Source organism: Anabrus simplex, chromosome 2 (genome assembly GCF_040414725.1).
Source record: "Anabrus simplex isolate iqAnaSimp1 chromosome 2, ASM4041472v1, whole genome shotgun sequence".
Lineage (NCBI taxonomy): Eukaryota > Metazoa > Arthropoda > Insecta > Orthoptera > Tettigoniidae > Anabrus > Anabrus simplex.
In genome coordinates this window covers 423,130,300-423,143,029 of record NC_090266.1, presented here as the reverse complement: position 1 = coordinate 423,143,029, position 12,730 = coordinate 423,130,300, and the positions used below count along the sequence as shown (strand labels likewise).

At 40.0% G+C, this 12,730-nt stretch overlaps 1 protein-coding gene across 4 annotated transcripts in view; it reads right to left on the bottom strand.

The window, feature by feature from the left end:
- LOC136862872 (ubiquitin-conjugating enzyme E2 T) overlaps positions 1-11,682 on the bottom strand; it is a 267,498-nt gene extending 255,816 nt beyond the window's left edge. For all 4 annotated transcript variants that reach the window (XM_067139140.2, XM_067139139.2, XM_067139141.2 and 1 more), the window contains exon 1: positions 11,432-11,682. In XM_067139140.2, coding sequence (XP_066995241.1) covers positions 11,432-11,543 — 112 coding nt within the window. In that variant the 5' untranslated portion in view covers positions 11,544-11,682. The remainder of the gene's footprint in view (positions 1-11,431) is intronic.
- Between the last annotated feature and the right edge of the window lie 1,048 nt (positions 11,683-12,730).

Sequence of the window (12,730 nt, the reverse complement as noted above, 5' to 3'; positions counted from 1 at the left end):
CAGTAGTTCTTGCAAATTTCAAACTTGCAATTTTCATTTCTGTTCGTTCTTAGTAGTGAAATACGGTACCAGTACTGTAATTAGGATACGTCTGAACATAGTTTAAAATTATTGTAGTGTACTGTACAGTAGTATACGAGTAGTATCTTATTAGAATTTAGCGTGCTTATTTTATTATTGTAAAATATTTGTGTAGTATAGTAGAGGTATCCGTAGAAACTCTCTTGCTAAAATTCTGTTGCAAGTAGGATAGGATAGTTTAGAATTGTGTAATTCTTGTGTATTCCTTTCGGTATTCAGTAATTAACAGCAGTTTTATCTTGTTAGGGTGTTGTAAGATAAAAATAGAGTATGACTAAGTAGTATTGTAGTGTAGTCGTATATTAATTACCGGTACCTTATTGTCGATCTTTGAGTACTATCCCAGACAATATATCCCTCCATTAATTTTTTTAACATAAGTTATTTTATTTTTCCTTTTCATTTTTTCCATAAAGAATGGCTAAGCAGTGCAGGTGGGTGTGGCGAGGCATTCAGGGATATGAGGGAGGAGTTGGATAGTTTGAGGGAGATAATTAGGATTCTCATAGAAGACAGGCCTCCTTCAAACAATGTACAGGTTACAATAGGTGTACAAGAGGGAGGGGAAGAAAAGGGGAGAGTTGTAGAAGACAGGTGGTCTAATGTTCTAAGGGGAAGGAGATTGCAGGCTAAGGGCACTATTGAGGATCAGAATTCAGGACAGGTGTCGCTACAGGTAGAACAACAGAGGGAAGACGAGGAACAGGGAACTGTTGCTGAGATGTGTGGAAGTAGGAGGAAGGGAAAAGGTAGGAAAGGGAAATGTAGAGTATAGGTTAGGAAAAGACAGGTGGAACAGGGTCATGGGAAAGAAAAAGAGAGGAGGAAGTAGCTTCTGCAGATATCAGGAAAGATAGGGCTGACCAGGAGGGGAGAGGATCAAATGAGGTGGGTAGGGTTGAGGCTCTGGTCATGGGGGATTCCATCGTTAGACATGTGGGGAAAGTGTGTGGAGGAAAGGGAACCACGGAAGAGTGTTATCCAGGAATTAGGTTGAAGCAGATGTTGAGGAAAGTAAAAGAGAAGGAGGAGGGAAAGGAGAAGGTGGTAGTGTTTCACGTTGGTACCAACATAGATGGAGACGTGTGGGATCTGGTAAATGCAGCACAGGGAAGTTTAAGGAAGCGGAGATTGTTATATGTGGAATACTGTGCTGGAGGGATACTGACTGGAGGGTGATTGGGGATTTCAATGAGACTATGGAATGGATATGTGAGAAACTGGGAGTGACGTTTCTAGATCCTAATGGGTGGGTAGGAGATGGGATCTGCGATCAGACGGCCTTCACTTAAACCGCAGTGGTACATATAAGTTAGGAAATTTGTTTGGAAGGGTAATAGGAAGGTACATTCAGGGAAACGGGGTGGCCTAGGGAGCGGTGATAAAGGAACAAGGAACTGGAAATCAAGCAGGAATGACATAAAAGTGATAGTGTTGAACTGTACAAGTATTGTAAAGAAAGGAATAGAATTAAGTAATTTTATAGATATATATTCACCAGATATTGTAATAGGAGGCACCATATCTGCTTTGTCCATATAGGCTATTGTTACGATGGGCTCGCCACACCCAAAGGCATTTTATACCTACTGCCAGGTTCAAAATTAGGCCGCCCCTAACATGGAGACAGACGCCTTTCGTAGCCGCTCCTCTGGAGTACAGATGCTACGGGTATGCCCCTTCCGCCATCTCCGCCGTACCGAAGTCCACCTTCTCCGCCGTAGATGCCGTTGAGGTCTTCACTCGTAACCCTGAGCTGGGACCCATACCAGATGTTACACACCGGGTCAGTGTGCTCTGGGACTCACATAGGCAGGGGCGCCACTCCCTGGGTAGGGCTGCCTCCGAAGAGGGTCCCTACAGTTAATGTACTGACACTGACGGGAAAGACAGAAGAACTGGTTGACTTCATGATAGAAAAATATATAGCCATACTTGGACTGTGCGAGACCAAGAAGAGGGGTACAGGGGAGATCCCTCTGAGAGAAGGATACAGGCTGTATTACAGCGGAGGACCTGAAGCAAAAAATGGAGTGGCCATCATACTTAGAAGAGAAATCCAAGAATATCTGGAATATACAAAGTACGTCAGCGATAGGATGATGATGAGACTCCAGTTTGAAAATGGCGTGAAAGATCTATTTCAGTTGTATGCCCCACAAACTGGTTGCATAGATGAACATCTAGAGGACTTCTTAGAGGAAGTGGAGAGACAGATAGAAGATAAGGAAGTACTATTGATGGGAGATCTAAATGCACAAGTTGGAATAGAAAGACAAGGAAAGGAAGATGTTGTAGGGCCTTTTGGATATGGAAATGTAAATCCAGAAGGCGATTTTTGCATGAGGAATCAAATGATTGTTGGAAACACCTGGTTTAGGAAGAAGAACAGTCAGAAGATTACAAGGTATGGCTGGGGAGACAGACGAACAAAGACCATGATTGATTATATAATCATAGAGAAAGAACACCGGAAGAACCTTGTAGAAGTAACAGCCATGCCTGAAGAGGCCTTTGGTGGAGATCATAGAGTTGTGATAGGAAAATTGAAAGTTGGAAAGATTGAAAAACCCCAATTAAGAAGAGAGAAAATAATTAAAGTATGGAAGTTGAAGGAGAAAAGCATACAAGAAGAATTTCAAAGGCAAATAATACCCTTGGTACCCAGGACAGAGATGGGGAATGTTGAAGAGGAATGGAAAAGATTTAAGGAAGCACTGGTTGGATGTGCAGAAAAGGTGTGTGGTAGAACATCAGGAAATGTGAAGGACAAAGAAACACACTGGTGGAATGATAGGGTAAAGATTAAAGTGAAGGAAAAGAAAATGGCATGGAAAGCATGGAAAACATCTAAGACTGAAGAAAGTAGAAGAAAATATGTGGAGGCAAAGAATTTGGCCAAGAAAGTAGTGGAGGAAGAAAAGAGGAAAAGCTGGGCCTTATTCACACAGAAATTGAGAGATGATATGCAGGGCAGCAAGAAATTACTGTATGGTATCTTAAGAAACAAAAAGAGAGATCAAGTAAACACCAGATTTGTGAAGGATGAAGGTGGCATAATTTTAACAAAGCCAGAAGAAATAAGAAATAGATGGAGAGAGTATTTTCAGAAGCTGCTGAACACAAGAACGGATGACAGTCATTCAATGGACGACCAGGAAAGGCAATTAGTTGACGAAGAAATGGATAAAGAAATTACAATGAATGAAATTGAAATGGCAGTAAGAAAGATGAAGAATGGAAAAACTGCTGGAATAGATGAAATTTCAGTGAAGATGATAAAGGCAGCTGGAGCTGTAGGCCTGCAGTGGACATATCGGGTTCTGAGGAATGTCTGGGAGAATAAGGAGGTCCCTGAGGATTGGCAAAAAGGAATAATCATCCCAATTTTCAAGAAAGGTGATAAGAAAGTTTTGAAGAACTACAGGGGAATTACTCTAATATCCCATGTTGCTAAGATAATGGAAAGGATACTGGAAAGTAGAATAAGGTTGAGGGTTGAGAAGCAGATACAGGAAAATCAGTTTGGTTTCAGAAGTGGAAGGTCAACAATAGAGCCCATTTTCATTATGAGACAACTAATGGAAAAGCATTGGGAGTACGGGAATGATATGGTGATGACATTCATTGATATTGAAAAGGCATATGACAGTGTCCCTAGGACGAAAGTTTGGGACAGTCTGGTGCAAAAAGGAATTGGACAGGGATTAATAAAAATGATCATGGCATTGTATAAGGAATGTTGCAGTTGCGTGCAAACACAAGTTGGCAGGACAAGTTGGTTCAAAATAACTAGTGGGCTGAGACAGGGAAGTATTCTATCACCAATCCTGTTTACAATAGTAATGGATGACATCATGAGAACAGCAAAAGCAGCATATGCAGGAAGAGAAATGAACATGATGTTATTTGCAGATGATATTGTGATTTGGGGAGAAGACGACAGGAAGGTTCAAGAACAGTTGAATGTGGTGAATGGGAAGATTGAAGAATGTGGATTGAAAATAAGTGTAGAAAAGAGTAAAACTCTTGTTATGACTAGAGGGGAGAAAGAAGGGAAAGGTCAGATTAGACTTGCAGACAAGCCCCTGGAAGTAGTGGAAACGTTTAAATACCTGGGGAGTGAATTAATGGAGAATGCTCGACTGGATGCTGAAATTAGTAAAAGAATTCAAGCTGGAAGTTGTTTCTATCATAGTGTAAGAAATATGTTATGGGACAAAGATGTGCCAATGGAAGCAAAGGATACTATGTACAAGATGTATTACGTACCCATAACAACTTACGGAGCAGAAACTTGTGACAAAGAAGGATGAGAGTCGAATAAAGGCAGCCGAAATGAAATTCTTGAGGAGTATGATACAGAAGAGTAGACGAGACAAAATAAGGAATGAGAAAATCCGGGAAGAAATTGGAGTGGAAAAAATGAATGATAGAATGGAGAAGAGCCGACTAAGATGGTTTGGGCACATAAAGCGAATGAGCGACGAAAGAATGCCAAAAAGGGTGATGGAAATGCAAATCCAAGGAAGGAGAGGCCGTGGACGACCACGATTGAGATGGAAGGATACCATCCAACGCAGCATTATAGAAAGAAACCTGGACTGGGACACAGTGTTAGAGGAGGAGTGGTGGAAAGACCGAAGAAAGTGGAGAGGAACCATATTTGCCCCTACCCGGCTACAGCTGGATAAAGGGAAATGATAATGATGATGATGATTGTAATAGGAGTTGAATCATGGCTGAGAAATGATATAATGGATGCAGAAATTTTCTCACGGAACTGGAGAGTGTATCGTAGAGATAGGATAGGAATGTTGAGAGGGGGAGTATCCATTCTGGTGAAAGAAGAATTTGTAAGCTACGAAAAAGTTAAAGATGACAAACATGAAATTCTAGGTGTAAGGCTCATTTCTAAAGATAATAGGCAACTTGATATCTTTGGAGTGTACAGACGGGGAAAGGGTAGCGCTGACACGGATTCAGAATTATTTGATAAGCTATGGCATGGAAAAGAATGTGATTGTAGCGGGAGATCTGATTTTGCCAGATGTCAACTGGGAAGGAAATGCGAACGACAGGAAGCATGACCAAAAATGGCAAATAAGTTAATATGGGAAGGACAGCTGATTCAGAAAGTGATGGAACCAACTAGAGGGGAAAATATCCTGGATGTGATGCTGGTAACACCAGATGAGCTCTATAGAGAAAACAAAGTAATAGATGGTATTAGTGATCATGAAGCTGTTTTTGTCGTAGTTAAAAATAAATGTGATAGAAAGTAAGGTCTTAAAAGTAGGACTATTAGGCAGTACCATATGGCTGATAAAGCAGGCATGAGGCAGTTTCTAAAAAGTAACTATGATCTGTGGAAAACGGTAAACAAAAATGTAAACAGACTCGGGGATGGGTTTAAAGCAATTGTTCAGGAATGTGAAAACAGGTTTGTACCTTTAAAGGTGGTAAGGAATGGTAAAGACCTACCTTATTATAACAAAGAAATAAAGAGACTAAGAAGGAGGTGCAGACTGGAAAGAAATAGTTAGAAATGGCTGTAGAAGTAAGGAGAAATTGAAGGAACTTACTAGGAAATTGAATCTAGCAAAGAAGGCGGCTAAGGATAACATGACCGGGCGAGTTGGCCGTGCGCGTAGAGGCGCGCGGCTGTGAGCTTGCAACCGGGAGATAGTAGGTTCGAATCCCACTATCGGCAGCCCTGAAAATGGTTTTCCGTTGACCCAAAAGATATGAGGCATTCTGTATACAGCAGTTTTATATTACAGGGAAGCTGTAGCTGGAAAGTTTCAGCACCAATCTTATGCTGTAATATCAGATTGCAGCAGGCATTCATCAATAGAAGTGGTGGTTTTTAATGATGCCAGTATGTCTGATTTTATGAAGAGTGTTCACTCTGTTTACAGCATCAACATATGGAGTGATGGTGCAGCTGCCCATTTTAAGAACTGGTATAGCACGACAGTGCTTGCTTCAACTGCTAGACATGCATCTTGGAACTTCTCAGTCATACCATGAGAAAGGGCCTGATGATGGAGTCAGAGCAGTTCAGAAATAACATGTGTGAAAACACAACATACAGGTAGATGCTGAATTTAATGTCTGTAATGCTACACATTTTCACAAAGTTGTCAGCAGAGCAGACCTTATCTGTACCCTTTATGTTGAAGAAGTAGAAATTGCAACTAATGCAAAGAAATTGGAGAATTTTTTCGAATATATTTCTCCTGTTAATGGCATTCAGCAAGCTTGCTGTGTGAAAGTAGTGAGACATATCAAATTTCATTGTACAACAACACAGGTGACAGTACCAATATGCGGTGTATCACTGTCAAAATAACTTAAGGCCATATGGCGTGGGGTGCTATTGGATACAACCACAAATCACAGTTGGTGCATGTCCAGGGCACTGCGACCAGTTTGACCTATGTGAATGACATACTACGACCCGTAGCCATACCATTTCTGCATGACACACCAGACGCCATATTTCAGCAGAACAATGCGCGACCACATGTTGCTGCATGAACAGGTGCCTTCTTGTTGTCACAGGATGTAGGCCTGTTGCCCTGCCCCGCCCGATCACAGGACTTGTCGCCAATCGAAAATGTGTGGGATATGGTGAAACGACAGATGCGGCGTTGTGACCCAATGCCGACAACCAAAGATTAAATGTGGAACCAATGAATGCAGCACAGATGGCTATACCCCAGGACGCCATTTGCGCCTTATACGCCCTGATGCCACCGCGCATGGAAAAAGTTACCAGTGCCCATGGAGGACCCAGTGCCTACTAAGCAACAGGACACATGCTGAACCTAGGTGACTGAAATGCTAATGGTTTCTGCAGAACATACTAACGAACATGTCCTGTGAATATGAACTTCCTATCTCTAGGCTCTCAAGGTGTTCTGTTTTGTATGAACATGAGAGTAACTAATGAGGAAAAGTGATAAACATGTGTTTGAAAAGGAATACAGAAGATTTAGTCCAGATCTTGAAACCTATAGCTGCACCTTCTGATGACAATCAAAGGAAAAGATAAAAGTGTGATACAATGGGTGGCTAAACTTCTAGAAAACAGATCAGAGGATTAGAGTAGGGGACTAAATGACAGTAAGGTCAAGATTCACATAATGATGCTTGTTTAAAGAGATCTAACATCTAGGTCATCGGTCCTCAAAATTATGCAAAACAGTTTCAGGTTTACTCATAGGCCATACAAGAGTCTCTGACAAAGCTGAGCTACTGTGAGGGGTGTATACTTCAATTCACTTTCGGGTTATCTAATGGAACAAATTTTGTTCTATGCTGTAATATGGACAGCTTGTCCTTATGTGTATAAAGTAAAAATGCGTTGCATAGTTATATACGAAGTCTATCTCTCATATTAATCTTTTAAATGGCATTGGATCTTGAATTTTACTGTTTATTACTGACGTGTTGTTTGATTCATCAGTCCATACACTGGTTTGATGCAGCTCTCCATGCCACCCTACCATGTGCTAACCCTTTCATTGCTACATAACTGCTGCATCTTAAATCTGCTCTAATTTGATTGTCATATTCATACCTTGGTGTACCCCTACTGTTCTTACCACCTACACTTCCTTCAAAAACCAACTGCACAAGTCCTGGGTGTCTTAAGATGTGTCCCATCATTCTCTCTCTTGTCAAATTTAGCCAAATCGATCTCCTCTCACCAATTTGATTCAGCATCTCTTCATTCGTGATTTGATCTATCCGTCTCACCTTCAGCATTCTTCTGTAACACCACATTTCAAAGGCTTCTATTATCTTTCTTTCTGAGCTAGTTACCGTCCATGTTTCACTTCCATACAATGTCACGCTCCAGATGAAAGTCTTCAAAAACGTCTTTTTTAACTCCTATATCAATGTTTGAAGTGGGCAAATTTATTTTCTTAAAAAGACCTTTGTTTGTGCTGGTCTGCATTTTATGTCCTCCTCCTGCCATTGTTAGTTATTTTACTATCCAAGTAACAATATTCATCTACTTCCTTTCATTTCCTAATGAAATATTTCCTGCATCACCTAACTTCGTTAGACTGCCCTCCATTACTTTCGTTTTGGACTTTTATGTACCATTAATTCAGCGACCACAGTACGTTTCACGGATTCTGATAATGATGGTGATTTTATTTTCACAGCCAGTTCTTCACATTTAATACAAGTCTAGAGATGGTTGATAAATCACAGCCTGTTACTTTGTCACCGATATTTTTCTGTCACCAATACATCAGATACACTGTCAGGGAAGTATCTGTGACAAAATATTGTTTATGTTGTGTACTTGGATCAAGCTCACAGGGCTATGTTATCTACTGCAGCTCAATGTCTATATCAGTTTTTCACTTACCAGTTACGTACGGCGATATTAAAGGTGTTAAATCATACATTTTATCATAGTGTATTTATGAGCACAGTAGAGAGAATACCTGTCTAGAAACTCTATATGTCAATACCTAGCTCATGTTTCATATGTAGTGCGAATCGAACAGTATAGTCCTCAGCTGGGAAATCAGGCATGTTTGAATACATGTTTTTTTGAGGAGTACTTGTCCGATTTTCAAAATAATCACAGTGCTGAATTTGTAATGTTTGTAGATTAAAGGCTATGTGTACAAAATAGTGTGGTACCATTTAAAAAAAGGCAAAGCTAGTACCATGATCCCAGAAAATATTAACGTCATAGCACAGTACTTAATTTAAGTCCGATTATTAGCCATTTGGTACCACTACTGAAACTGAAAACAAAATGTCAATATCTTTAACCGTTCAAGAGTTATTTGACGTGGACAACTTTGCTGAATAGCCCTGTATAGGCCATGAGAGGAATCTTTATATTAATTTCGTAAATTTATTACAGTATTTTTAGTCTTTTTATTTTTAAACCTACATTAAGTACTGTATTGGTATCCCGGAGACACGACACGGGTAATCAGATTCCGCTTATTAATTTAGTGTGCATCATGTTAACAACCTTTTCCCTATGCATTATTAAAACGTCAAATTACTGTACAAAAATGAATATTATTTTACCCACTTCTAATGTCCCGAATCTTCCGAAAAATACTACCCGACTTTGTCATCATATCAACTAGAAGTATTTCAATACTGGTCGCCCGTGACCAAAGAGTGACCGTGACGATAATCATATGCTCGTGCTTCCTGTGACTGAATCACACATAAAAGTCAGATATTTTTGTATCACAGATACGCCGGTCACAGATATCCTAAAATATCATTTAAGCTCATCTCTAGCCGTGACCCGTTACGATAATCGTATGCTCGTGTTCCTGTGACTGAATTCCACAAAAAAGTCTCACATATTTTTGTGTCACAGATACACCCGTCACCGATATTCTGAAATATCGGTTGAGCTCATCTCTACATGTGTCAACCTGCGGCCTTCCAAAATGTAATTTTAAAATTTCCTTCAAATAGCGGAGATAAAACACATATTTTACAGGAACTCCTGGGTTTGCTTCGGTTGAACATGGCATACATCATTTTTACGTCTAATCTGGCATATAGATACAGAAGTTGCTTTCCACCATAATGTGTACAACTCGTAGGCAACGATTCAATATGTTGATGTATTTTCTAACATACATCTCCAGCAACTACGTTTGGTCCTTCCAACAATAACGTGCATAAACGACGATCCCGTACATCTGTCATTCTGTGAAATGACAGGAATGCTTTCTTACAAAAATGCATTTTAATGGATCCATTCATGATAATATAACGGATCCTACTTTTGGGATCATCCTTCGTTGGTCTACATTTCCTTATGTCCCTCTTTCCAATTGACTGCTGTATGTATTACTCGCAACTTTTAGTGATACATGGGCTCCCTAGTGCTGAATTGGTACACCTCAGTTATCTTCGAGATTTGTATTGGCAACCTTTGAAACACAAACTATGAATCGCTTATGCATCGCCGTGAGACATACTAGTACTTTCCATACTAGTACTGTTGTTGTTTACACAGCAAAGCCAAACTATAGAATTCATGTTAGGAACAAGATTCTCAATGAAACATATTATATAATGTGTGTGTAACACAGCTGTTGGCTTAAGATAATAAAGGTTTAGAAAATTTGTATCGATCGATCATATTATCGAATCAATTCAATTTCATTTCCATTCGGGTGGTAGTATCACCGGAACCAGGAGAGCTCCCTTCTTACTCCTCACCACCGTAACACCATGCATCACTTTAAAATTTTGAGAGTAATACATGTCTGTTCATTTAGAGTTGCAAATTCATTGAAGTGATTACCGGTAAGTGTAGGCCTATGTGTTTGCTCTTCAAGTGTTAACTTAGAAAAGCACTTCATACTACAGTTACAGTTTGGGCCATTAATTCCCTTTTTGACAACCTTACCTCGCCAATTAACATGCTGCTCACCTTTTAAATTTGATGTGCGAATAACATTCTTTTTGTGTGCTTCAGGATTTCTTCTCCTTCTCTTCACTTAGTTCCCATAATTCCTCTTTCTTTCACTGCTACTTGACATATCTACGTTTTATTCACAACCTAGAAAACTGATGCACGTCACTTTTTGAACATAGAATTCTGTAAACTTACTATCCACAACATAAAAAGCTAATGCACGTCACTCGTCGAACACAAAGCTCGGTAAACTTACAACTGAAAGTAAGAGGGGAGATCCTTCAGAGAAATAGTGGGGGGATCCTTCAGAGCGCAACTCGTGTGCTTGAGAGATTCGTGCTTTACAGCGCTCAGAACACGCACTGCGTTGAGCGTAGGAACTGACTCATGCTGTTTCTGCTCTCAACATTGAATTGTGGAAACTGTATTGCATAAAAAAAAGCAACGTGACAGATGAACTATTTGCACAAAACGTGTAACTACCCTCACGGAATGCAGCCACATACTTACCTCAATTTTTTTTCTTCTTTACGTCGCACCGACACAGATAGGTCTTATGGCGACGATGGGATAGGAAAGGCCTGGGAGTTGGAAGGAAGCGGCCGTGGCCTTAATTAAGGTACAGCCCCAGCATTTGCCTGGTGTGAAAATGGGATACCACGGAAAACCATCTTCAGGGCTGCCGATAGTGGGATTCGAACCTACTATCTCCCGGATGCAAGCTCACAGCCGCGCGCCTCTACGCGCACGGCCAACTCGCCCGGTTTACCTCAATTTGACAAAAAAGGTTGACTCATGTAGTTTTAGCAATCATCGATTCACTTGTATTCTGCACATCACTTCGTTCTCCATAACTCTGCGACAAGATTATTACAACTTAATTGCTGAGATAAATAACGAGCCAGGGATACTCACTAGCTTCCAACTCGTCCATTTTCTCATTTTTGCAGCAATAGAAGATCCCAGGCACAGAATTAGCTACTGCAAGTTCCCGGCGAATTCGGCCCATGAATCGGGCGTTATCCATAGTGCTTATTTAGTTCAGAGTTCTTTCTTACCCAAAAGCCACACTTTAAAATAAACATACACTGATACACTTTCTCTCTTCAAGAAAATTCAATGCACAGATAAGTCATCAATCTTGTTGTCCTCAAATCCCGCGAAAAGCAAAGATAAACAGTACAGATATACAAAAACCACAAAAATAAGCAAAGAATCCCACAACGAAGAATAAACACTTACAAATGTGCAAGGACAGGAAGTACATAGTTTGACGAGAGGATCGAAACGGCGATGGACGACTTCTGCTGTTTGATATGTTCATACACTACGCGGCGCTGGTGTAGGTAACCAGGGATCAGCTGTCCCTGAACGTGTGATTTAATTCGGAATTTATTGTTTAAATAAATTATTTAAAACCGTGTGTTTATTATTGGTACGTTTCAGGAATGTGCATTCTCTTTACTGACCGTTGACTGTGTTTATGTGCGATCTGTGTTTCGTGCAAATTAAGATTATAGTGTTCCTTGTTTTGAAAGTAATATGTGACAAACTCATAGGAAATATTTTACATTTAGTAATGATTTAATGACATTACTTCTGAAATTGGTTCGTCAGTGTCTTAACGAATATGTCAAACGGGTATGTGTGTATAGAGCTATTTCATTAATTCACCACAAAATCAAACTCAGTTGCAATTATCAGCTATAACATTAAAAAAACACATGTTCGACCGTTAGTGTACATGCTGAGTAATATCAGCACATTAAAACTCTGCAGGCACCCACATGATGTTACGTACCGGTATGTCATACAAATGCAATTCCTGCGTAACTACTTAAGTTAAATTATATACTAACATGCTCAAATTCATTAATTTTATCAGCACTTCACCCTATCAGTCGGTTAACTGGACACCTTGAACATTTTACGGGTATGTTTTGCGGTCGTACAAGCTTGCATTTCTTTCCGTACTTCTTGTTCGGAAATAAAATCGGCATCGTATGTAATGAAAAATTAATTTTGGTACCAAGTCCTGAGCATGTTCAGTACAGCACCCAAGTCTATAAGAAACAGTAATTGAAGGTAAACTATCCAGCCATTCTTGAAATATTTCACCCCATATGCCTCTTGTACACTAATATTTCTCACAGCAACTTCCTCTACATGAGAAAACATCAATAATAATTCACTCGATGGATACATAAGATAGTT